The following is a 26,893-nucleotide window of genomic DNA, read 5'->3' as shown; positions in this document are numbered from 1 at the left end:
GGGCAGACCAGATGCACGCGCAAAAAGCAGGGGGGAAAAAAGGTACAACGAGAGTCAACCCCCCTAGTGAAGACTAACTAGGTAGAAAAACACGATAGTTAATACTATCGTTTAAACCCTTAGGTTCCGTTGCCTTTAAGTTGAAAATCCATCTGGATTCCAACTACAATAACTTTCTATCCATGTCTCCACCCCTAGGGTGTATATGAATTCTGTCTAGACCCACAAATTTAATAAAGCTGGAATCGCCCCTATGTTCAAAATGTACATGTCTGGAGATAGGGGATTTGAAATTGCAAGTAGTGATGTCGCCAACATGGTCCTTAATTCTCTCCTTAAAGGCTCTTGCCGTTTTGCCAATGTAGAAACATCCACACTTGCAATATAGGAGATATATAACACCAACTGTGTTGCAATTTACGAAATGTTGCAACCACCATTCACGGCCATTGGGCAGCATCACTGTTTTGCCAACTGAGAGGTAGCGACAGTATACGCATCCTCCACATGTGTAGGTCCCTGTTGTCAGACAGTGTCTACTCGGTCCCCTGCTTCCCCAGAAATGACTCGAAGTAAGCTTATCTCTCAGAGTTTGGCCTCGTCTGTAGGTAACTTGTGGAACGGGTGATCAAACGTGTTGTATTTTCATTATTAACTTCTTTGGTCTTTTTGACCAGCAGATCAGTGCGGTCAGTTGCTTTAGCACGTTTATATGCTTTTTTAAGCCATCTATCTTTGTAACCACGTTCCCTAAACCGGGAGCGTAATGATTTTGCTTCTTTTTCAAAGGCCTGATCGTCTGTGCAGTTTCGACGTAGTCTAAGATATTGGCCAGTGGGTATTCCCCGTATAGTATGTTCAGGGTGTGCACTACTGGCATGTAAATACGCGTTGGACGCCGTGGATTTACGAAATAATTGGGTGGATACGAATCCCTCGGCACTGACATCAATCCTCACATCCAGAAAGGGCATGGAGTGCGGATTGCACTCTATAGTGAACTTTAGGTTCCAGTCATTCCGATTTAAAATCGAAATGAATTCGTCCAAAAGGGTCTTCCCACCCGTCCAGAACATGACCACGTCGTCGATGTACCTGTGCCACGAAACAATGTGGCACAGGTACCCGACGAACACGTCATCCCCGAACAGGTGTCGCTCCCAGTCCCCCAAGTACAGGTTGGCAAGCGACGGGGCACACGTAGTCCCCATCGCCGCCCCCTGCACCTGGAGGTAATAGGTGCCATCAAACGTAAAGACATTGTTCTGTAGAATGAACGACAACAAGTCCAGCAGAAACTGGTTATGTGGGATCTCATTGATTTCCATCTCCGACAAAAATTTGCCGACTGATCTGACTCCCCTATCCTGTGGGATGCTGGAGTAAAGGGCCTCCACATCCAGGGTCACCAGGAGTGTATTCATTGGGAGCTGCAAACCCTCCAGGATACCCAGAAGGTGCAGTGTATCACGTACGAAGGATGGTAGGCGATGCACATGTGGTTGCAGATGTTTATCTACATACACACTGATTCTCTCCGTCAGGGAGCCGTTGCCCGATACAATGGGCCGGCCCGGTGGTCTGGACGGGTTCTTGTGTATTTTTGGTAGAGCATAAAAAGTTGGTACCACCGGGTGTTCTACTTTTAACGTAGAGGCTATTTCAGCTGTAATAATTCCTTTGCTCATGGCATCATCAATGATGTCAAAGAGTGCTCGTTGGTTTCTAATGACCCTGGATGCGGAGACCCTTCGATACCACTCCCCATTGCTCAAGATCCTCTGGCACATGTACACGTATTGCTCCGTATTCATGACCACAACGTTCCCCCCCTTATCAGATGGTTTGATGACGAGATCCTTCTTTTCACGCAGCTCAGCTAAAGCCAAGACTTCGCTTTCAGAGAGGTTAGTCATCTTGTTCTTATGAATCCATAGTCTCTGGATATCTTTTTCTACCAGAGAAATAAATGTGTGTACACTAGGGCACAGAGTAGAGGGGGGGAACGTGGTGGACCGGGGACGGAGTTGTCTATTGATCTGCTCACTTGCCATGTCATTGTATACACTATATCCAAAAAGGTCCTCGTCCTTCCCATAGTCACTCTCTTCACTTAATTTGACCAGGTCCATCAGGGCCCGATAGTCACGGTTGGACCAATCCTTCCAATCAGTAATTACTCCCCCTAAGGGGGCCTCACTTTTCTTTTTGCATAAGGTTTTCAATGTAAGGTTTCGTCCAAACAGATGTAGGTCCTTGACAAAATCGAAGCGATCCATGCACCCAAGAGCCAACTCTCTTTCTTCATTTTTTAGCATAGCGAGACAAAGTCTCGCTACATGAAAAAGAAAAAAAATGTTTTAAAAACCGCATTTGCTGCCCCCTGGCGGATTTTTAGCAAACCGCCAGGAGGGTTAAGTTGCCAGCAAGCAAAACAATTCTTAAAATAGTTTTGATAGTACTTTTCTGTTTACATTTTAGTACTTTATCAATTGCAGAGTGCTGAAAAAGTTAATTGCATATTGGCTCTTGTGTCTGTATGAGATCAGTGCAAAAGTCAGTGCAACAGTTTCCCGTATGCAAGCTCTGTAGCTCTGTTAAAGTTTATCAGAGCTAGGATGACTTCTACAGACTCTAGAGAAGGCTGCACATTTCTGAAAATGACTGCAAATAAAGTCTGAAATGTAAGCATATACAATAGTGAATTAGTCCACTATTTATTTGATAACCAGTGGCATTATTTACAGTCAACACATGAGGCAAGAACAGAGAGAGGCAACATAAATCAGTTTTACATAAATTCAAGGACAACTGAAGTGAGAGAGATATGGAGGCTGCCATATTTATTTCCTTTTAAACAATGCAAAATGCCTGGCTTTCCGGGTGATCCTCTGCCTCTAATACTTTTAGCCATACACCCTGAACAAGCATGCAGAGCAGATGTTTGACATGTTTGTTTCAGGTGTGTGATTCAGGCACTACCGATGCATGAAAGATCAGCCGGTGGCAGGCAACTGGTATTGTTTAAAATGAAACAAATATGGCAGCCTCCATACTACTGGTTACTAGTGGATATATTTGTTTTATTTGATGTAAATCCCCAACACTACCCGAATCCAAAAAAGCTTTATTGACAGGACCAAATACATTTAGCATTGCCAAAGCGCAACATTAGCATGAGCATGAGAGAGTATGGTTGTGGGAATAAGAGAAGGGTATAGGGGGTTGGGTTATACAGTCCATAAGGGTGTGGAGGATATAAGGGACAGTATAGGGGGCTTGGATATACAGGGTAGTCCATAGAGGTGAGGAGGGTATAGGGGGCAGTATAAGGGGTATACGATCCTTGGGGTGTCATGAAAAGGCCTGGAGTTCATCATATCTCTCTTTCTCTAGCTCTCTATTATTATTATTATTATTTGTATTTATAAAGCGTCAACATATTACGCAGCGCTGGACAATAAATAGGGATACATACATTGCAACAAGGGGTGACAGACAGAGCGGTAGCAAACGGTTATACAACATAGCACAAAGTTATACATGCAATCAGGGTCTAAAATGCGTTTTACAGAGACCCGGCAAAGCAAGTCCGAGTTAGTCCATGAGAAGCGTGTCATTGCTGGGGTAGTAACATTAAGAAGGTCACACTAAGGAAGGGGGGAGGCCCTGCCATAGTCTTGCAATCTAAAGGGTAGGGGAGGGACACATAAGGTAGGACAGTGGAAAAGGTGGTTGACTGAGAGAGTTAGAGTGTGGTAGATGTGGGGTAGGCCATTTTAAAGAAATGTCTCTATCCATCTACTGAATAGATTCTATTCAAACTTTTATAAGAGGTTGCCATTGTCATCAATAAAAGCTTAGGTTTAGACCCGTTTCACATCTGCGTTTTTTTGCGGAGCCGGCCGTACAGATCCGGCCATCAGGATCAGGTAAAAACAGTTTTTTTTACAGCCAGTGTGTTGTAAACTGTCAGTTTTCTATGTAGCTGCAAAACCTTCCGTTCCACTGAGCGAAACGGTCCGGAAAATTGGGTCCTGCTGCATTTTTTTGTCCGTTTAGCGGAATGGACAACGGAACCGTACGGCCGGTTCCGTTGGCAAAAGCTAATGTGAACCGAGCCTTAGACGCAGATTTTTATGTGCATTTTGTTGAGCGTTGTTTTATTTGAAATATGCATCAAATGTTTTGTAAAAAAAAAAAAAAAAAATCAAAACACTTTTTAAAGAATACAATGGGAATGTACTTGCTGCATAAAATCATTGTTTCTCGTGAACTCCTCAGCAGTCCCCAGCTTCTTCACTACTCTTCTAACTCCTTCAGCCCAGTCAGTCTGGAGCTATATCTCCTCTCCAGGTCCTCTGTCTGTGGGGGTAGCTTAGCGCTCTGTCCTTAAAGAAAACCTGTAACATCAAAAAGTTCCCCTGGGGGGTACTCACCTCGGGAGGGGGAAGCCTCAGGGTCCCAATGAGGCTTCCCACGCCATCCTCCGTCCCTCGGGGGTCTTGCTGCAGCCCTCCGAACAGCGGCGATGTAAATATTTACCTTCCCGGCTCCTGCGCAGTCGCTGTGGCGGCTCTCGGCTCCGAAATAGGCGGAAATACCCGATCGCCGTTGGGTGTGCTCTACTGTGCAGGTGCAAGTCTCCGGCGCCTGCACAGTAGAGCAGACCCGACTGAGATCGGGTATTTCCGTCTACTTCGGAGCCGAAAGCCGCAACAGCGCCCCCGCTGGAGTCTGGAAAGGTAAATATTGAACAGGCTGTCGGGTCTGCCGGGCCGCTGTTCGGAGGGCTGCAGCGAGACCCCCGTGGGACAGAGGACGGCATGGGAAGCCTCATTGGTATCCTGAGGCTTCCCCCTCCCGAGGTGAGTACCCCCCAGGGGAACTTTTTGATGTTACAGTGTCTCTTTAAATCATAATGTCTATTTTTTCCACCATCTCTGTCCACTTCTCTGCCTGATATAACAATACATTTCAATAACACCCCTATAACTTCCCAACCCCGAGCACGTTGCTTAGGGATAATATTCGATTCCTCTCACGTATTCCTCATATTCACTCTCTAACCAGCTCCTGTCATCACTAACTCAAAATTATATCTCTAATCTAACATAATCTAACATTTTCTCTTTCTTTTTTTTTTGCAATTAACGTTTATTGAAAAACTTAATAGTACAGATCTGTAGTACATGCATGACATAGATTTACATACAATAAGTACAACCGTAGCTTAGTATAACTTTTAACAATCAGAACAACACTTATTATAGCAGGGTATAAAGTTTATATCTTGTGGTATAATCATAGTATTCAGAGAACAATACTGTGTAGTCCTTCAAGACAATAGTTAAAGATGCTTATTCAAAAAGATCACCTCAGAATAGTCCTGAATACCTATGGCTAAGTATCCGGAGCTAAGCTTTGCAAAATGAACATCGTCTGCCATCTATCACGCCGGGAAGAAGAGTATAGGAAAAGTACAGGGAAAAGAGAAAGGTAAGTATCAAGTTTAATCATTGCACATATGCCGTTTACATTCCTCCGTGCATTGGAACTCGTTCCAGGAGGACCAAGTCAAAGTGTATCGTTCCGCTTTGTCTTGTGACAGGAGAATCATGTGTTCCATGGTCTCTATGTTGTCTACTTTTTTCAGCCATGATCTAACTGAGGGAGTGAGAGGAGATTTCCAATGGAGGGGAATCATAGCCCTAGCCGCATTGATCAGATGAATAACAATAGATTTTTTGTACATTTTTATTGAGTCAGGAGTGTCATGGAGTAGGAGACGACCAGGAGCAAAGGCGATCTTATCGCATGATATTTTTTCTATCAAGCGATGTATTTCAGTCCAAAATGGGACAATCTTAGGACAAGCCCAAAACACATGTAGGACTTCACTTCCAGGTGAGCCACATCTCCAGCATGTATCCGGAGAGGTAGGAAAAATCTTATGTAGTATCTGGGGTGTTTTGTACCATCTTGATAAGATCTTGAAGCCCATTTCCTGAATATTAACATTCAGTGAGCCTTTGTGATTGAACAAGAAAATTTTCTGCCACTGCTCCTCGTCTAACTCCATCCCCAAATCCCTCTCCCAAGCCTCCTGAAATTTAATTTTAGATGGGATCATTGTAGACACAAGCATTTGGTATATCTGTGAGACCAGATGTCTATGTGGCTCAGTACATATCAATAATTTCTCAAAGTCGGTCAAGTCAGATGTCCAGGTAGAATTTTTAAGCAAGGATTGCAAGAAATGTCTTATCTGAAAGTACTGCCATTTAGATAAGGGAATGTTTTCTCTTATTGAGGACATCTCTTGGTAGAGCATGACCTGGCCCCGTGCCAGTAAGTCCCTTACTCGCGGGACATCGCCTCCCTCCCAAGTAGAGATAAAGGGGATATCTCCTGCTGGTGTAAAGGCAGGGTTACAGCATAAGGGGGTCAGGGGGCCTGGGTTGCGTGTAAGTCCCATATTACGCAGATGGCGTCTCATACATTTCACAGATGCGACCATCAAGGGGTTATTCCATGCACATTGTTTAGCCTGAGGGTAATCTACCCAACCTAAGGTTGCCACTTTACATTCTGCCGTCACTTGTTCTATCTCTACCCATAGTTTTGAGGTGGTTGGGGAAGCCCATTCCACCACTCTGCACAACTGGGCTGCCATATGGTACTTCTGGAGGTCTGGGAGACCCGTACCCCCCAACATTTTGGGGATAGATAAAGTGGATCTGCTTATTCGAGGAGGCTTGTTCCCCCATATAAATTTATTAATTTGTGTCTGGAGCGATTTTAAAAAATTGGGTGGCAATTCTATTGGAATGCACTGGCTGATATATAAAATTCTAGGCAAGACATTCATTTTAATTGAGGCCATTCTTCCGAACCATGAGATGTGATTTTGTGTCCCCCATTTTTGTAAATCAGAGTGTAGGGTTAGGCCAATCTTTTGAAAGTTCGCTGCAAACAGCCCCTTGAGGTCGCCCGTAATGTTGATACCCAGATATCTGATAGAGTCAGATGCCCACTGAAAAGCAAAATTGGTTTTGCATAAGTGAACAGTATTCGAATCTAGAGTAATATTTAAAGCTTGGGATTTGTGGAAATTAATCTTTAAATTAGAGAGGTTGCCAAAATCTTTAAATTTTTGTATTAAGTTTGCGAGAGTGGTTAGCGGATTACGCAGAAAGAATAATAAATCGTCTGCAAAAGCAGCTACCACATGATGAGTGCGGCCTACAATCACTCCCTGAATGCTTTGGTCTGATCTGATAGCATTGAGAAATGGCTCAAGGGTAAGTATGTATATTAGGGGGTAGAGTTGGGCCGAACCTCCGATTTTAGGTTCGCGAACCTGGTTCGCGAACTTCCGCGGAAGGTTCGGTTCGCGTTAAAGTTCGCGAACCGCAATAGACTTCAATGGGGATGCGAACTTTGAAAAAAAAAAATAATTATGCTGGCCACAAAAGTGATGGAAAAGATGTTTCAAGGGGTCTAACACCTGGAGGGGGGCATGGCGGAGTGGGATACATGCCAAAAGTCCCCGGGAAAAATCTGGATTTGACGCAAAGCAGCGTTTTAAGGGCAGAAATCACATTGAATGCTAAATGACAGGCCTAAAGTGCTTTCAAACATCTTGCATGTGTATACATCAATCAGGTAGTGTAATTAAGGTACTGCTTCACACTGACACACCAAACTCACCGTGTAACGCAGCACAAACAGCTGTTTGTGTAGTGACGGCCGTGCTGGACTGGTGCGCACCATGGCGAGAGTGCAGGTTTTGGTGGCTTTACAGCCCATATGGTCGCCTGGCTGATGTAGCTGAATGACAGAACAGTGACTGTCCAGCTGATCAAATTTGGTCTGACCACAATGAGGCAACGACCTTATTATCGTGGGTGTGCCCCCCGAGACACTCATCTAGGCGCCGGTCATTGCTTCATTGTGATACACAAGCCCCTTCACCACAGCAAGGTAATGATCACGAAGGGGAATGGGCGCATGTACATGCCTTTTCTTTTGTTGTTGCAGCTGCCCGCAGTGCAGCCAGAAAAATTAGGCAGTCATGTACACGCACCAGAAAAATTATTACAGCGGCCGCTGCTAGCAGCGGCCTAAAAAATTCAGCAATCCGCCTGGAGTCCCGGACCCTGTTGGTGGTGGCGGAGAAGGTAGTCAAGCGGCCTGCAGGCAGACATGCTGTGTGGAGGGACTGGGAGCGACTTAGTCTTCTTGGGGCAGGCCAGGCAGCCAGTCACACGGCGTGCAGGCAGAGATGCTGTGTGTGCGGGGACTGACTTAGTCTTGGGGCGGGCAGCAGCCCTCCGGGATCCATGCCTCATTCATTTTGATAAAGGTGAGGTACTTAACACTTTTGTGACTTAGGCGACTTCTCTTCTCTGTGACAATGCCTCCAGCTGCGCTGAAGGTCCTTTCTGACAGGACGCTTGCGGCAGGGCAGGAGAGAAGTTGGATGGCAAATTGGGACAGTTCTGGCCACAGGTCAAGCCTGCGCACCCAGTAGTTCAAGGGTTCCTCATCGCTGTTCACAGCAGTGTCTACATCCACACTTAAGGCCAGGTAGTCGGCTACCTGCCGTTCCAGGCGTTGGTGGAGGGTGGATCCGGAAGGGCTACGGCGAGGCGTTGGACTAAAGAACGTCCGCATGTCCGACATCACCATGAGATCGCTGGAGCGTCCTGTCTTTGACTGCGTGGACACGGGAGGAGGATTAGTGGCAGTGGTACCTTGCTGGCGTTGTGCCGTCACATCACCCTTAAAGGCATTGTAAAGCATAGTTGACAGCTGGTTCTGCATGTGCTGCATCCTTTCCACCTTCCGGTGAGTTGGTAACAGGTCCGCCACTTTGTGCCTGTACCGAGGGTCTAGTAGTGTGGCCACCCAGTACAGCTCATTCCCCTTGAGGTTTTTTATACGGGGGTCCCTCAACAGGCAGGACAGCATAAAAGACGACATCTGCACAAAGTCGGATCCAGTAACCTCCATCTCCTCTTGCTCTTCCTCAGTGACGTCAGGTAAGTCAACCTCCTCCCCCCAGCCGCGAACAATACCACGGGAAGGTTGAGCAGCACAAGCCCCTTGCGATGCCTGCTGAGGTTGTTCTCCTGCCGCTGTCCCCTCCTCCTCCTCCTCCTCCTCCCCCAAAGAAACACCTTGCTCATCATCCTCTGAGTCTGACTCGTCTTCTGCACACGACTTCTCTTCTTCCTCCTCCTCCCCCCTCTGTGCTGCCGCAGGTGTTGAGGAAACAGCTGGGTCTGATGAAAATTGGTCCCATGCCTGTTCCTGCCGTAACGGTTCCTGGTCACGCTCATTCACAGCTTCATCCGCCACTCTACGCACAGCACGCTCCAAGAAGTAAGCGTAGGGAATTAAGTCGCTGATGGTGCCCTCACTGCGGCTCACCAGGTTGGTCACCTCCTCAAACGGCCGCATGAGCCTGCATGCATTTTCCATTAGTGTCCAGTTGTCGGGCCAGAACATCCCCATCTTCCCAGACTGTTTCATTCTACTGTAGTTGTAGAGGTAGTGGGTCACGGCTTTCTTCTGTTCTAGCAGGCGGGAGAACATGAGCAGGGTCGAGTTCCAGCGAGTCGGGCTATCGCAAATGAGGCGTCTCACCGGCATGTTGTTTTTGCGCTGAATTTCCGCAAAGCGTGCCATGGCTGTGTAAGACCGCCTCAAATACCCACAGAACTTCCTGGCCTGCTTCAGGACATTCGCTAAGCCAGGGTACTTTGCCACAAATCTTTGAACCACTAGATTCATGACATGTGCCATGCAGGGTATGTGTGTCAGCTTCCCCATATGCAAAGCGGCAAGCAGATTGCTGCCGTTGTCGCACACCACGTTGCCTATCTCCAGGTGGTGCGGGGTCAGCCACTCATCCACCTGTTTCTTAAGAGCAGCCAGGAGAGCTGCTCCAGTGTGACTCTCCGCTTTGAGACAAGACATGTCTAAGATGGCGTGACAGCGTCGTACCTGGCATGCAGCATAGGCCCTGCGGAGCTGGGGCTGTGTAGCTGGAGAGGAGAACTGCCACTCAGCCAAGGAGGAGGAGGACAGCGAAGAGCATGTAGCAGGAGGAGAGGAGGTGGCAGGAGGCCTGCCTGCAAGCCGTGGAGGTGTCACAATTTGGTCCGCTGCGCCCTGCTTGCCATCGTTCACCACCAGGTTCACCCAATGGGCTGTGTAGGTAATGTAGCGGCCCTGCCCGTGCTTGGCAGACCAGGCATCCGTGGTCAGGTGTACCCTTGACCCAACGCTCTTCGCAAGAGATGACACCACTTGCCTCTCAACTTCACGGTGCAGTTGGGGTATGGCCTTTCTCGAAAAATAAGTGCGGCCTGGCATCTTCCACTGCGGTGTTCCGATGGCCACAAATTTACGGAAGGCCTCAGAGTCCACCAGCCGGTATGGTAACAGCTGCCGAGCTAACAGTTCCGCCACGCCAGCTGTCAGACGCCGGGCAAGGGGGTGACTGGCCGAAATTGGCTTCTTCCGCTCAAACATTTCCTTCACGGACACCTGACTGCTGCTGTGGGCAGAGGAGCAGGAACCGCTCAAGGGCAGAGGCGGAGTGGAGGAGGGTGCCTGTGAAGGTGGAAGGGAGAAAGCGGCAGAAGCAGATAATGCACCTGATGGAGGAGGAAGAGGAGAAGGAGGGTGGCTTTGCTTTTGTGTGCTGCTGCTGCTTTTGCTCAGGTGGCCATCCCATTGCTGTTTGTGCCTTTTCTCCAGGTGCCTTCGTAAGGCACTTGTCCCTACGTGAGTGTTGGCCTTTCCACGGCTCAATTTTTGTTGGCAGAGCGAACAGATGGCTTTGGTCCGATCTGAGGCACACACATTAAAAAATTTCCACACCGCTGAGCCACCCTGGGATGTGGGCACTATGGGGACCTCAGCAGCTGATGCTGAAGGGCAAGTTGGCTGGCTGTACATAGGTGGCGATACATGGTGCCGGACTCTGCCACCAGCTGTTTCTGACGAAGAGCTGCCCCAGCTTCTTTCAGCAACTTCTCTCCTCCTCCTACTCTCTGACTCCCCCTCTGAACTGTCCCCCTCTTCATCTCCTCTATTGGGAACATACAGAGGATCCCTATTACCGTCATCATCGTAGTCATCCTGCCCAGCTTCGCTTGCCTCAGACAAATCCAAACTTGCACCATCAGTAGGTCCTTCATCCTCCTGACACGTTACATCCATAGTGTTGCCGCGTAACTCAGACATATTAGCTGGTGAAAATTCATCTGGCTGTAACAACAATGGCTGTGCATCAGTGATTTCAACACTAAATAATTCTTGCGAAGTGTCAAATGCAGCGGAAGTGGTGCTAGTAGTAGCGCTGGTGGCTGAGCAAGATGAGGTGTTCTGTGTCGCTAAATACTCAACCACGTCCTGACAATCTTGGGAGGTGATGGGACGTGCCTTCTTCCGAGCACTGTACTGTGGGCCAGGTCCACACGAAATTACATTTACACGACCTCGCGCAGACCTGCCGGGTGGCCTTCCTCTGGCTCTGGCACTACCTCTTCCTCTACCTGTTTTGTCCATATCGGGTATGCACGGAGTGGTATATCACACTGCGTGCACTCACGAAGGTAGGTGGGTTCACTTAACTGCACAGGTATGCGCACTGATGCGGTGGGTTCACTAAACAGAACAGGTATACAGTGGCGGGTTCACAGAACAGGTATGCAGTGGCAGGTTCACTGAACACAACAGGTATGCAGTGGCGGGTTCACTGAAAAGGTATACAGTGGCGGGTCCACTGAACAGAACAGGTATGCAGTGGCGGGTTCACTAAACAGAACAGGTATACAGTGGCGGGTTCACTAAACAGAACAGGTATACAGTGGCGGGTTCACAGAACAGGTATGCAGTGGCAGGTTCACTGAACACAACAGGTATGCAGTGGCGGGTTCACTGAACAGGTATACAGTGGCGGGTCCACTGAACAGAACAGGTATGCAGTGGCGGGTTCACTAAACAGAACAGGTATACAGTGGCGGGTTCACTAAACAGAACAGGTATACAGTGGCGGGTTCACAGAACAGGTATGCAGTGGCAGGTTCACTGAACACAACAGGTATGCAGTGGCGGGTTCACTGAACAGGTATACAGTGGCGGGTCCACTGAACAGAACAGGTATGCAGTGGCGGGTTCACTAAACAGAACAGGTATACAGTGGCGGGTTCACTAAACAGAACAGGTATACAGTGGCGGGTTCACAGAACAGGTATGCAGTGGCAGGTTCACTGAACACAACAGGTATGCAGTGGCGGGTTCACTGAACAGGTATACAGTGGCGGGTCCACTGAACAGAACAGGTATGCAGTGGCGGGTTCACTAAACAGAACAGGTATACAGTGGCGGGTTCACTAAACAGAACAGGTATACAGTGGCGGGTTCACAGAACAGGTATGCAGTGGCAGGTTCACTGAACACAACAGGTATGCAGTGGCGGGTTCACTGAACAGGTATACAGTGGCGGGTCCACTGAACAGAACAGGTATGCAGTGGCGGGTTCACTAAACAGAACAGGTATACAGTGGCGGGTTCACTAAACAGAACAGGTATACAGTGGCGGGTTCACAGAACAGGTATGCAGTGGCAGGTTCACTGAACACAACAGGTATGCAGTGGCGGGTTCACTGAACAGGTATACAGTGGCGGGTCCACTGAACAGAACAGGTATGCAGTGGCGGGTTCACTAAACAGAACAGGTATGCAGTGGCGGGTTCACTGAACAGGTATACAGTGGCGGGTCCACTGAACAGAACAGGTATACAGTGGCGGGTTCACAGAACAGGTATGCAGTGGCAGGTTCACTGAACACAACAGGTATGCAGTGGCGGGTTCACTGAACAGGTATACAGTGGCGGGTCCACTGAACAGAACAGGTATGCAGTGGCGGGTTCACTAAACAGAACAGGTATACAGTGGCGGGTTCACTAAACAGAACAGGTATACAGTGGTGGGTTCACTAAACAGAACAGGTATACAGTGGCGGGTTCACTGAACAGGTATGCAGTGGCAGGTTCACTGAACACAACAGGTATGCAGTGGCGGGTTCACTGAACAGGTATACAGTGGCGGGTCCACTGAACAGAACAGGTATGCAGTGGCGGGTTCACTAAACAGAACAGGTATACAGTGGCGGGTTCACTAAACAGAACAGGTATACAGTGGCGGGTTCACAGAACAGGTATGCAGTGGCAGGTTCACTGAACACAACAGGTATGCAGTGGCGGGTTCACTGAACAGGTATACAGTGGCGGGTCCACTGAACAGAACAGGTATGCAGTGGCGGGTTCACTAAACAGAACAGGTATACAGTGGCGGGTTCACTAAACAGAACAGGTATACAGTGGCGGGTTCACAGAACAGGTATGCAGTGGCAGGTTCACTGAACACAACAGGTATGCAGTGGCGGGTTCACTGAACAGGTATACAGTGGCGGGTCCACTGAACAGAACAGGTATGCAGTGGCGGGTTCACTAAACAGAACAGGTATACAGTGGCGGGTTCACTAAACAGAACAGGTATACAGTGGCGGGTTCACAGAACAGGTATGCAGTGGCAGGTTCACTGAACACAACAGGTATGCAGTGGCGGGTTCACTGAACAGGTATACAGTGGCGGGTCCACTGAACAGAACAGGTATGCAGTGGCGGGTTCACTAAACAGAACAGGTATACAGTGGCGGGTTCACTAAACAGAACAGGTATACAGTGGCGGGTTCACAGAACAGGTATGCAGTGGCAGGTTCACTGAACACAACAGGTATGCAGTGGCGGGTTCACTGAACAGGTATACAGTGGCGGGTCCACTGAACAGAACAGGTATGCAGTGGCGGGTTCACTAAACAGAACAGGTATGCAGTGGCGGGTTCACTGAACAGGTATACAGTGGCGGGTCCACTGAACAGAACAGGTATACAGTGGCGGGTTCACAGAACAGGTATGCAGTGGCAGGTTCACTGAACACAACAGGTATGCAGTGGCGGGTTCACTGAACAGGTATACAGTGGCGGGTCCACTGAACAGAACAGGTATGCAGTGGCGGGTTCACTAAACAGAACAGGTATACAGTGGCGGGTTCACTAAACAGAACAGGTATACAGTGGTGGGTTCACTAAACAGAACAGGTATACAGTGGCGGGTTCACAGAACAGGTATGCAGTGGCAGGTTCACTGAACACAACAGGTATGCAGTGGCGGGTTCACTGAACAGGTATACAGTGGCGGGTCCACTGAACAGAACAGGTATGCAGTGGCGGGTTCACTAAACAGAACAGGTATACAGTGGCGGGTTCACTAAACAGAACAGGTATGCAGGGGCGGGTTCACTGAACAGGTATACAGTGGCGGGTCCACTGAACAGAACAGGTATGCAGTGGCGGGTTCACTGAACAGGTATGCAGTGGTGGGTTCACAGAACAGGTATGCAGTGGTGGGTTCACAGCACAGGTATGCAGTGGTGGGTTCAATGAACAGGTATACAGTGGCGGGTCCACTGAACAGAACAGGTATGCAGTGGCAGGTTCACTGAACAGGTATGCAGTGGTGGGTTCACAGCACAGGTATGCAGTGGTGGGTTCACAGCACAGGTATGCAGTGGTGGGTTCACAGCACAGGTATGCAGTGGTGGGTTCACAGCACAGGTATGCAGTGGTGGGTTCACAGCACAGGTATGCAGTGGTGGGTTCACAGAACAGGTATGCAGCCAGACAGGAACAAGTTAAGCCTAACTAATCTTTCCCTGAGAGACAGTCTGCAGCAGCTCGCCCTACTCTCACTAACGCAGGCAGCACACGAGTGACCGTAATGGCCGCCGCTGCCTGCCTTATATAAGGGGGGGTGGGGCTCCAGGGGCTAGTGTAGCCTAATTGGCTACACTGGGCCTGCTGACTGTGATGTAGAGGGTCAAAGTTGACCCTCCATGTGCATTATGGGGCGAACCGAACTTCCGCAAAGGTTCGCCTGCGGGACGCGAACGCGAACCACTGAAGTTCGCATGGAACCGTTCGCAGGCGAACCGTTCGGCCCAACTCTATTAGGGGGGACAGGGGGCACCCCTGTCTGGTTCCATTGGTAATGCAAAGCCTATCCGAAAGGAACCCGTTGACCTTAATTCTAGCGGTGGGATTGGTGTATAGAAGGCCTATCCATTTACACATGGAATCTCCTAATCCCAGGCTTGACAGGACGGCCCGTATAAAGTCCCAGGCCACCCTGTCAAACGCTTTTTCAGCGTCAGTTGAAAGGAGGAAAGCTTTTATTCCTTTTTTCCTTGCATAGGCCATAATATCTACTGCCCGCATGACATTGTCCTTAGCTTCTCGGCCAGGTATAAAACCGGCCTGGTCTTGGTTCACATAGTCTGGAATGAATGGAAGTAGGCGATTAGCCAAAATTTTGGCCAAAATTTTCGCGTCCAGATTCAACAAGGATATAGGTCGATAATTTGTACAGAACTGAGGATCCTTGCCCGGTTTCGGAATTATCGCAATATGCGCCTCCAGAAACTGACTACAGGGTATAGTGTCAGGTGCTACTGAATTGAATGCTTTTATAAACGCTGGTGCCAATTTATTTCAGAACATCTTATAGTATTGACTTGTATACCCGTCAGGGCCAGGTGCTTTGCCAGATTTCATTGCTTTGACTGCTGCCAGGAATTCATCTTCCTGGATTGGGGATTCAAGATCTTCACGGTCTGATTGCTCCAAATGGAGTGAGGGCGCGTGTTTAGCTAGGAAATCGGCAATCCTGTTGGCCCTGGAGGGCAACGGGTTCTGATCAGATGGCTGATCTTGTAAATTGTAGAGTGACTCATAATAACTCCGAAATTCCTCTGCAATTTCCTCAGTTCTATACAGCTTCTTGGAATGTTTATTAATCAGAGAGTGTATATTAGAGTGGGAGGACTGTTTACGTAGGGCTCGAGCTAAATACTTCCCACTCTTATTGCCATGTTCATAAAAGATTTTTTTGGAACACATCAGTTTCCGTCTAGCATCTGAGTAAAGTAACCGGTCAAGCGCGGTTCTGGCATTGTTTAGTTCTAGTAAATTAGCAGCAGCCAAGGACTGCTTATGAGCTCGCTCTAAATTTTTAATTACTGTTGAGAGTTTCACCACTCCCTCCTATCTGTCTTTCTTCAATTTGGAACCCATTCTAATAAGGTGACCCCTTATTACTGTCTTATGCGCTTCCCAGATAGTAATGTTTGAAGCTTCCGTATCGTCGTTCAAACGAAAATAGTCATCTAGGGCATCCGATATCATGTGACTTCTGTCTTTATCTGCTAGAAGGTTAGGGTTCAACTTCCATGTCCATGAAGTGGGCGTTCTGACAGGGACCGTAAGGGAGATAAATACAGGAGCATGGTCTGAAATGGATATAGAACCTATCGAAGACTCTCTGACACAGGGCTAGTCACGCTGGGTAACAAAAAGGTAATCTATTCTGGAATATCTGTTGTGAATAGCGGAGAAATATGTGTAGTCCTTTTCAAGGGTGTGAGATATTCTCCATGGGTCCATAAGGGACATGTTTTGTAGTTTAGTTTTGATATATCGTAATGCTCTATAAGAGAGCACAGAAGAACCATTTGAGCAATCTTGAATGGGATTCAGTGACACATTGAAATCTCCTCCCACTATAAGTAGGCCTTTGGCAAATTTCTCTAACCTGGTCAGCATGGCTGCTATGAAGGAAGGCTGTTTTTTATTAGGGACATAGACATTAGCAATCGTAACCTCCTTATCTGCAATTTTCCCATTGATAAACAGGTAGCGACCCTCTGGGTCTTGTTCACATTCCTCCAGTTTGAACGGTATATCTCGACTGAGAAAAATAGAGACTCCTTTAGTCTTAGAGGAGGGAGCTGTGGCATGAAAAGCTAGAGGATAATTTTGATCAAATCTAGTAGGCAAATGGCCAGTACGGAAGTGGGTCTCTTGTAGCAGAGCAATATGAACTTTTTCTTTGCGTAGGAAATTAAAAACCGTAGTTCTTTTTTCAGGTGTGTTTAAGCCATTTATGTTAAAGGAAATCACTCTCCATGCTAACTGAGATGCACTTCGATCAGAGTAATTGTGAGCCCCTGAATTCATGCTGACCAGGACAACGAGACAATTATGCAAAGGGAGGAAGTCAAATGGGAGAGAGCGGCTGTATAGTATAATAATATGGAGTACAGAAGAAAGAAGAAAAAGGAAAAAATACCCAGCGTGAAAGATGTGCCTCCGGATCATATAGCCTGCTACAATAATTAGTGGTGGAAAGGATTAAGACTGACCCACGTGAGCACGCCTTGGATGGGCGTGCACACAACCTTTGTGGGTAATATAAGTTCAGTGTATGGATCAACACACTGTGCGGGGGAGTTGGATAACGTGACCGAAGACGACCAATAATAGTCTACCAAGTGATTAAATAAAGTGACAATAGGAATATCCAACAACATGGGGAAACCGCTATGACCGCTATTAAATAGAATTCTAGTGATTCTGGTCGGCCCTCTAAGGAGGGAGGGGTTAGTATTTGAGCTTGGGCCCCTACGGTTGTCCAGCCTACTGTTTATTTATCCAAGAGTAGGTATAGGAACAGAATAGTAAGGTACTCACCATCCTTATTACATTAAACTAAGTGCAGCGGGGATACTACTCAGCAAGAACATTATCTTAGATTTTCATCGTTGTGCTAGGGTAGATCTGAACATCGCTATAACCAACCGTGATGCTAAATCTAAATATCTGTGCATATATACATACAAGGACTTATACTTAACATGCTCGCATTACCTGAAATACAATGCAAATGTATAATAGCCTTATAAAATCCCATCCTACTACCCAGAAGATTGGGCGTCGCCAGTAAGCGGAATTGGAAGGGAGGGAGAGGGGCAACAGCAAAAAGTGTAGGGTATCAAGAAGGGATAATCGACAGCTAGAGAAGGAGAAGCAAGGTAGAATGCATAAGGAAGGAGAAGGGGGGAGAGAGGGGAACAACCATGGCATAGTTATGTATTGGAGTACTAGCTGGCGTCTATCTCAGCAAACATACAATCTAGTTAACATAGCGCACCCTCCTAACTCTCTATATAGTGATATCGTAATTATACACCTATGGGTATATTGAATGCGGAAAATATATCTTTTATCCAATATTCACATTTTGAGGAAGGCATCAAATCAACCATTCGCAGTGTCCCCAGTCCCCCCCCCCCACCCCAATCACCAAGCACACCCAAACCCAGGGAACAATAGCTTCCTCCTTCTAGAAAAACAGAAAATGGCATGAGAGAGCATAATCATGTACATACACATACATACATACGTGTACAAGTCCGAGAAAAAAATCAGCTCACGGAGCGATTGTATAAACCTCCAGAGTGATGCAATCAGACTCAGGCACTAGCAACAGTTAATACAGGAACAGAAGAACACCAGAAAAGTAAAGTCAAATAAGAAACAGCAAAAGTTCCTCAGAATATATACCACTCTATGGAGGCGAGTAGTTACTGAAACTGTAAAAAGGGATAGATGGTCATTGGTCTTCAGCAGAGGAATCTGGATCGCGTTGCGATCGTTCTGGAGTAGCCTGTCTCGATGATTCTCTGCTCCTGGATCTGTGAGGCACGATCTCTCTATTGCTTTTCGATTTGCGATCGTAGATTTGACCTGAGGAGCTTGGGTTTTGGAACGGTGAAGCATGGTCCCAGTTTGGTATATCCAGTATGGGTAAGCCAAGGTATTTGCAGAAGTCCTTCGTGCCTGCTGCCGAACGCAGGGTATATACTTTTCCCCCATCCGTTACCGATAATGAGAAGGGGAAGCGCCACCGATATGTCAGGCCTTTATCCCTTAGAGCTTGCAGGAGGGGTTTCAGCATGCGGCGCTTAGCCAGGGTAATTGCGGATAAGTCCTGGAACAATTGGATGGGCACCCCATTGAAAAGGATCTCATCTTGGGAGCGCGCAGCGCGCATTATGTCTTCCTTCAGTGGAAATGAATCCAAGCAGCATATTATGTCTCTCGCCTTTTCCGTGTCTGTGTTGCGTCGGCGCAGTGCCCGGTGTGCACGAACAAATGCTATTTCCGTGTCCAGGGTTCTGTTCAGCAGCTTATTAAAAATGTTAGTTAGCGCACCTTTAATATCGTCAGTGCTCACCGTCTCTGGAACTCCTTTCACACGAATATTGCACCTACGACCCCTGTTGTCTAAGTCTTCTAGGTGTCTAGCATGTTCCAGGAGTCTTGAGTCATGTTCGTCCGAAGTACTACGGAGAGATTTTATCTGCGTCATTTGCTTGGAGTTTACAGCTTCCAGGGATTGCAGTCTGGATCCAATGGCAGCTACATCTGCTCTGACCTCCGAGATGGCGGAAAACAGTGAGTTTTTAATATCCTCCGCAATGCGCTGCATATCTGCTAGGGTGGTGGTTCTTTGTTGTCCTCCTTTTGCCTTGGAACTCTCGGGTGGAGAAGAGGAAGGGGTGCTACTTCCATCGCCCGTCGTCGCCATCTTGGAGGCCTGGTTGCTCGCCTTCTGAGATTTAAATATCTCGGGAACCGTCTTCCCCTGATGAGGCAAAGTTGTTTTGGGGGTAGCTGAAGTATTCTGTTGCCTTCGGGTGCCCGGCATATCTACGAGGGCCGACCAGAGAACTCTCGTTTGGTTGCTTTAGCGGACAGGGAGCGGGAGAAGAGGAATCAGGCAGCCATCTTCAGTCAGCGTCAAGCCACGCCCCCAACATTTTCTCTTTCATGACACTATTTAAATGTGAGTACATGCCTTCATATCTTGCCTTGACTGCAGTAATATCCTTCTCTTTGGCTTACAAACAGACTTGCATCTCTCCAGTCTATACTGAACCTGAATAACTCATTCATCTCTCTTCTCCTCATCTGCTGCCCCTCTCTGTCAAGCTCTTCATTGGCTGCCAATTAACAAGAGGATCCAGTTCAAACTCTTAACACTAACCTACAAAGCTCACCACAGGATTTCTCTGCCATACATCTCTTCACTAGATACATCTCTTCGCCCTGCACACCTCCTCCTTCTTTCAATCATCATCATCACCTCCCATTCCCATTTACAGGATTTCTCATGAACCTCTCCCCTCCTCTGGAATTTCCTTTAAAAAGACATCCGTCACTCTCTAACACTTGGAACCTTCAAGCACACCCTTAAAAGCCACCTTTTCAGACAACCATACACTCTAATGGCCCATACTCACGGGCTACTTTTTGTCCTGTCGCTAGCACACGGGAGCGTGTGCATGACAGGTTCAGCAACAGCTCCTCGCCAGGTCCCTCCGCGTACACACGCGGAAGACGGATTACTGAAGCGACGGAAGCTGTCACCGACGTTCCTCCCCCTCGCCGGAAGCGCCGTGGATTGTCTATTATGTTGCTGTCTCTAGTCCGCATACACACGCGGACTAGCGACAGTTGCGGCGGCAACTGTCGCCATGCGATTGACCGCCGCCAATCGCCTGGTGACAGCAGCGACGAGCGACGGTTCGGGGTGCGCGCCTCATACTCAATCATTTTTATCATAACTGGGGAAAAATTGAACATAGTGGTACATTGGTCAGATTTTTTAAATGTTACAATCAGTAAAAAAAAATGGATTGCAATTCTTGAATTGAACAGATATTTAAAAAATTGTATGGTGTGTGGCCACCTTAATACTGATCACTTGACTATAGTGCTCAGTCACCCAGAAAACATACAGTGGGATGCGAACGTTTAGGCAACCATGTTAATCATCATGATTTTCTTGTATAAATCGTTGGTTGTTATGATAAAAAATGTCAGTTAAATATATCATACAGGAGACACACACAGTGATATTTGAGAAGTAAAATGGCGTTTATTGGATTTACAGAAAGTGTGCAACAATTGTTTAAATAAAATTAGGCAGGTGCATAAATGTGGGCACTGTTGTCATTTTATTCATTCCAAAACCTTTAGAACTAGTTACTGAAACTCAAATTGGCTTGGTAAGCTCTGTGACCCCTGACCTACATACACAGGTGAATCCAATTATAAGAAAGAGTATTTAAGGGGGTCAATTGTAAGTTTACCTCCTCTTTTAATTTTCTCTGAAGAGTAGCAACATGGGGGTCTCAAAACAACTCTCAAATGACCTGAAGAGAAAGATTGTTCACCATCATGGTTTAGGGGAAGGATACAGAAAGCTGTCTCAGAGATTTTAGCGGCCGCATGAGATATGCTAAAAGCACATTTTGACAAGCCAGCTTCATTTTGAAATAAGGTGCTGTGGACTGATGAAACTAAAATTGAGTTATTTGGGCATAACAAGGGGCATTATGCATGGAGGAAAAACAACACAGCATCCCAAGAAAAACACCTGCTACTACTGTAAAATATGGTGGTGGTTCCATCATGCTGTGGGGCTGTGTGGCCAGAGCAGGAACTGGGAATCTTGTCAAAGTTGAGGGACACATGGATTACACACAGTATCAGCAGATTCTGGAGAACAATGTCCAGGAATCAGTGACACAGCTGAAGCTGCGCCGGGGCTGGATCTTTTAACAAGACCACGACCCTAAACACTGCTCAAAATCCACTAAAGCATTCATGCAGAGAAACAAGAACAACTTTCTGGAATGGCCATCTTAGTCCCCAGACCTGAATATAATTGAAAATCTGTGGTGTAAGATAAAGAGAACTGTCCATGCTCGGAAACCATCAAACCTGAATGAACTAGGTCCATGGAATGGTCCAAAATACTTTCAACCAGAATCCAGACTCTCACTGGAACTTACAGGAAGCGTTTAGAAGCTGTAATTTCTGCAAAAGGAGGATCTACTAAATATTGATTTCATTTATTTTTTGTGATGCCCAAATTTCTGCACCTGCCTAATTTTGTTTAAACAATTGTTCCACACTTTCTGTAAATCAAATAAACATCATCTCACTTCTCAAATATCACTGTGTGTGTCTCCTATATGATATATTTAACTGACATTTTTTATCGTAACAACCAACGATTTATACAGGAAAATCATGACAATTAACAAGGTTGCCCAAACTTTCGCTTCCCACTGTATGCGGCTCAGATATCGTGTCTATTATCTGACACTTGTTCCATTTGTGTGTGACTTAGAACGTATTACAGGTACAGAATCTGCAACACAGCTGGGCAATTATACGTACTGTATCTAGAAGTCTGTCTCATGGCACCCTCCATGTTTCTCTTCTGGAGCCTATATCTTGTTTTATTAACCACTTCAGATCCACGCCTTTAAAACTTTCAAATCTGTGTTACCCAGACTATTTTTTAGGCTTTTGGATGTGAGCTTGCATCACTACATGCATTACATGCTGATTGAACTATGCCCTGTTCTTATATTTGGTCTAACTAACCCATATATTTTTTTTTTACCGGACAGATGGGGCTTTCTTTTGATGCTACAGTATATCTTTTACAGTTTTTGGATGATATATGATGGATTCTCTTCAAGTTATGAATAATTATACCTCTGCAAGTGAACCTGTGCCTTTTTCTGACACAAATACTCTTTCTATGCAACTTCATACTGTACATTCTTTCTGCATCACTTATTTTGATAAACATGGCTGCAGAGAGATCTGGCAGGGCGTGCTGCATCTGAAATTTTCTGCATGAAGACTCACCTCAGCAACTATAGCCACAGCCCATCCATCCGTCTTATAATTAACTGGCTTTTCTATGGGTGGAAAGGCCAGCTTATAGACATGACACATGCCTACCCATGATTCAATCCATCGTGAATGCTGCAACTAACTAGTGGCATAACTTCTCATTATTCCTCATCTGCTGTTCCTCTTCAGTAACTACCAAGTTAACGCAGAATGAAATTTAGGTGACCGTCTTTTGCCTTTAAATTATTTTACAGGTCCCATCCCTCCTAAATTTCCAAATTTGACTTAATACAGATGTACAACTCTCTCCTCTAATCCAATGATCAATAAATGTTTTTCTCACTCTTAATCTGTCTCCATGCAGGGCTCCAAGACTTCTCAAGGGCTGCTCCCACTTTCTGGAAATCCACCACTCATCCTATTAGACACTTTCCTACCTTTAACACACTCTTTCTTCATTACACTAAGCCTTCATTGGTGATTTTCCACAGTCCCATTTTCCTTACCTGTTGTATTTGCCGGGCAGGATCCTTTTCTCTTATTGTGCCACAGCTTTTACCTGTTATTAAAATGTATACTTTGCACACCGTAATTACTGCTTGCAGTTCAGCACTGCGCTGTAGCCTATATACTAGCTTTATAAATGAAAGATAATAACAATAGTGTGTAAACTCAACAGTGTCATGCACGTATAGATTTTGCATTGGATATTATTCAAAATGACTTTAGCTTTGGACTTGGTAACATTGTAACTTTTTTTTCCTTATTTGCTTCCAGCTCCCCTAGGACTGATCTAAAGCTGGAAGATGTCAGAGTTCTGGTTAATTTCAGTTCCAGGGGACAAGACCAATCTGACAGCGCTAGATAGGATGAACACTGTAACATCCAAAGCCAACCTCTCCAGCAATGCAAAGTTTGTTATACCTGACCTGAAGGTAAGCACCAGAAGAGAGTTGTAAAACTTTACCACCTGATTGCAGACAGTTATTGCAAATACAGATTTGCTAAATCACTTATGTTCCATACTGTTCCCTGAACGTTTTCAGTGGTGTGGCAATAGGGGAACACAGAGTCTACAATTGGGGGGGGGGGGGGGGGTCTAAGGGTTAGGCACCACCAGGTGGGGGTCTTAAAGTGGACCCAAATTAAAAATACAAGATTTCAGAAATAAAATCTATTTTCTAAATTATAATAATAAATAGCAGCCATTTTTCAGCTGCATGATGACAAATATAAAATATTTTACATTTATTGGAGGAACTCCTCCCCTTCCTTTCATATTGCCGGGACAGAACCAGCAAACTGGTGGAGTAGATGGTGTCCGGCAATGGAGGAATTGCTAATGGATGCCCCCAGTATAACCCTAGTTATGAAAAGAAAAGGGTGAAAAGCATGCACTGAAATGCTCATAGGCTCTAATGAGTGTTTATTTATCTTTGTATGTGTCAGAATAGTGCAACTAAGTATTTTGAATTAAAAAAATGTTTGGTTTGGGTCCGCTTTAAGTTTAGGCACCACCAGTGGGGGTCTTATGGTTAGGCACCACCAGGGGGGTCTTAGGGTTAGGCACCACCAGGGGGGTATTAGGGTTAGGCATCAGTAGAAGGAGGGTTCTGTGTTAAAATAGGATTAGGGTCAGCCATAAATAAATATTACCGACATGTTACTATCAGAATCCAGTAGTAGAATATCGATAATTTAAGCAATATTCTTCTAGAAGTAATTCCTTGGGCCCTTTTTTTCCATGCACCTTTTTTTCATGTATGCATTCTGTAGCACTGGGATTAATGGCTTTCTAGCTATGCCACTGTCCCCATTTGTGCAGCAGATTTATCCAACAGGGCAAAGAAAATTGGAGCTAAGCTGAGCAGCTGCTCTACGTCTGCACCTGTTGTGCTCCAATCTTCCTTGCACTGGTTTTTAATAAATCTTACTGTATGTTGCCTGCATTTTTTCCTCTAAAAGAGACAACTTCAGTTTTAATAAAGCATCACCAAGCATTGCTTTTTAGTAGGAGGGCTTTTTGGTCTCTTTTATCCCCCTATACATTCCTAGTGGTTTGGATCACCCTGAGCTGCTTGGTTACTCTGTAATAAAGCAACATGTGACGCAATCATGTTGAGTTACGCACAGCAACAGAGTTCTCTTTGTAAAGGCGGCCATACGTCAGACGACTTGGCGGCGGATCGACCATCCGATTCGATGATCGTAATCGGAATCAGATGAAAATCAGAAAATCGGTGCCGCCAAGTGTATGCCCAATCAACAATGCAACCAATTTCAGGCTGAAATTGGCCGCATGAATTGGTTGGATATGCTGCAAGATGTAGAGCTGACTTGCTCGATCGGGTGTGGGGCGTTAATGGCAAGCGATATCGAGATGAGCGACGAATGAGACAAAACCTCCAACGCTGTTCCCCTAATGTATAAATGTGTGTGCATGCGTGCATTTATACATTACCTGTCCTTTGTCGCGGTGCCTATCCGTATTCTGATTCCTCCGCTCTTCCATTAGCTCCATACACACGCATAGCACGCCGGCGTGTGATGTCACACAACATGCTGGCGGCGTGTACGCGGCTATGGAAGAGCAGCAGATTCAGAAGACGGATAGGCACCGCGACACAGGACAGGTAATGTATAAATGTGTGTGCATGCGTGCATTTATACATTACCTGTCCTGTGTCGCTGTGACTATCCGTATTCTGAATCCTCCGCTCTTCCATTAGCTGCATACACACGCATAGCACGCCGGCGTGTGACGTCACACACCATGCTGGTGGCGTGTATGCGGCTATGGAAGAGCGGCAGATTCAGAAGACGGATAGGCACCACGACTCAGGACAGGTAATGTATAAATGTGTGTGCATGCGTGCATTTATACATTACCTGTCCTGTGTCGCTGTGACTATCCGTATTCTGAATCCTCCGCTCTTCCATTAGCTGCATACACACGCATAGCACGCCGGCGTGTGACGTCACACACCATGCTGGTGGCGTGTATGCGGCTATGGAAGAGCGGCAGATTCAGAAGACGGATAGGCACCACGACTCAGGACAGGTAATGTATAAATGCACGCATGCACACACATTTATACATTAGGGGAACAGCGACGGGCCTGGACGATTCCCGAGAGACTTCATAGGCAGCCGACAAATTTCTCTCTAATTAGATTTGATTAGAGAGACATTTGTCTCTTTAGAGTTTTCTAAACTTTGGTTGTTATGCTGGGCATACATTGATACAATTATGCGCCGGATCGAGCCAGCGGCTCGATGCCGGTGCATCCCCACTCGTCCGCGCGCGTGCACGCGGTTCGATCCCCGCTCGTCCCCGCCGGCGCACAATAGCGGGGATGGAGCAGCTGATAAGGAGCGCCGGCGGGGACGAGCGGGGATCGAGCAGGAAATCTATCCGGCAGGTCATCAGACCTGTCGGATATTATCAATAGAGTTGGGCCGAACGGTTCGCCTGCGAACGGTTCCATGCGAACTTCCGTGGTTCGCGTTCGCGTCCTGCAGGCGAACCTTTGCGGAAGTTCGGTTCGCCCCATAATGCACATGGAGGGTCAACTTTGACCCTCTACATCACAGTACCTTTTGGAGGAACCAATAGAATAAAACGTAACTTTTACTTATTTATTAGATTATAGGCTTCTATAGCTGGGCTCCTTATTGGCTAAAGTCATGAGTGACGTTCCTCTAAGCCAATCTGTGGTTGGCGAGGGGGAGTTGTCTGGGGCGTGCCTGGATACCGCCTCTCCCAGCATTCCATGCGAGTGGTTCCACAGTATATAAGGACAGCTCAAACGGTCAGTGCTCATTTGGCTGCCAACTGGGGGCCATACTAGCTACTACTCTAATATGTGTATCATGTGATTGTTAATATGTCTTTATTATTTTAGCATTTTGTTTGGCACTCTAACACTTTACTACTGCTCACTCCTGACGAAGTTTCTATTAATGAAACGAAACATGTAGGGTTTCTGGGTGTAGGGGTTTAATAATTTCTTATTGGGATCTTGGCAGGCCTGTCCGTGTGACAACTAACCTTTGTCCGCCAACCCAATTGATTCACATGTTCACTATTAGTAATGTCTGCGCCGATTTCCTTTTAATCTAATAAATAAGTAAAAGTTACGTTTTATTCTATTGGTTCCTCCAAAAGGTACTTAGTTGTGAATATATTGAATT

At 46.5% G+C, this 26,893-nt stretch overlaps 1 protein-coding gene across 2 annotated transcripts in view; it reads left to right on the top strand.

The window, feature by feature from the left end:
* The window catches only part of ATP6V1C2 (ATPase H+ transporting V1 subunit C2), a 94,927-nt gene that overhangs the window by 5,060 nt on the left and 62,974 nt on the right, over positions 1–26,893 (top strand). For both annotated transcript variants that reach the window (XM_068279092.1, XM_068279093.1), the window contains exon 2: positions 23,477–23,634. In XM_068279092.1, coding sequence (XP_068135193.1) covers positions 23,506–23,634 — 129 coding nt within the window. In that variant the 5' untranslated portion in view covers positions 23,477–23,505. The remainder of the gene's footprint in view (positions 1–23,476; positions 23,635–26,893) is intronic.

This window comes from Hyperolius riggenbachi, chromosome 4 (assembly GCF_040937935.1).
Source record: "Hyperolius riggenbachi isolate aHypRig1 chromosome 4, aHypRig1.pri, whole genome shotgun sequence".
Taxonomy (NCBI): domain Eukaryota; kingdom Metazoa; phylum Chordata; class Amphibia; order Anura; family Hyperoliidae; genus Hyperolius; species Hyperolius riggenbachi.
This window is presented reverse-complemented; position numbering and strand designations above follow the sequence as displayed.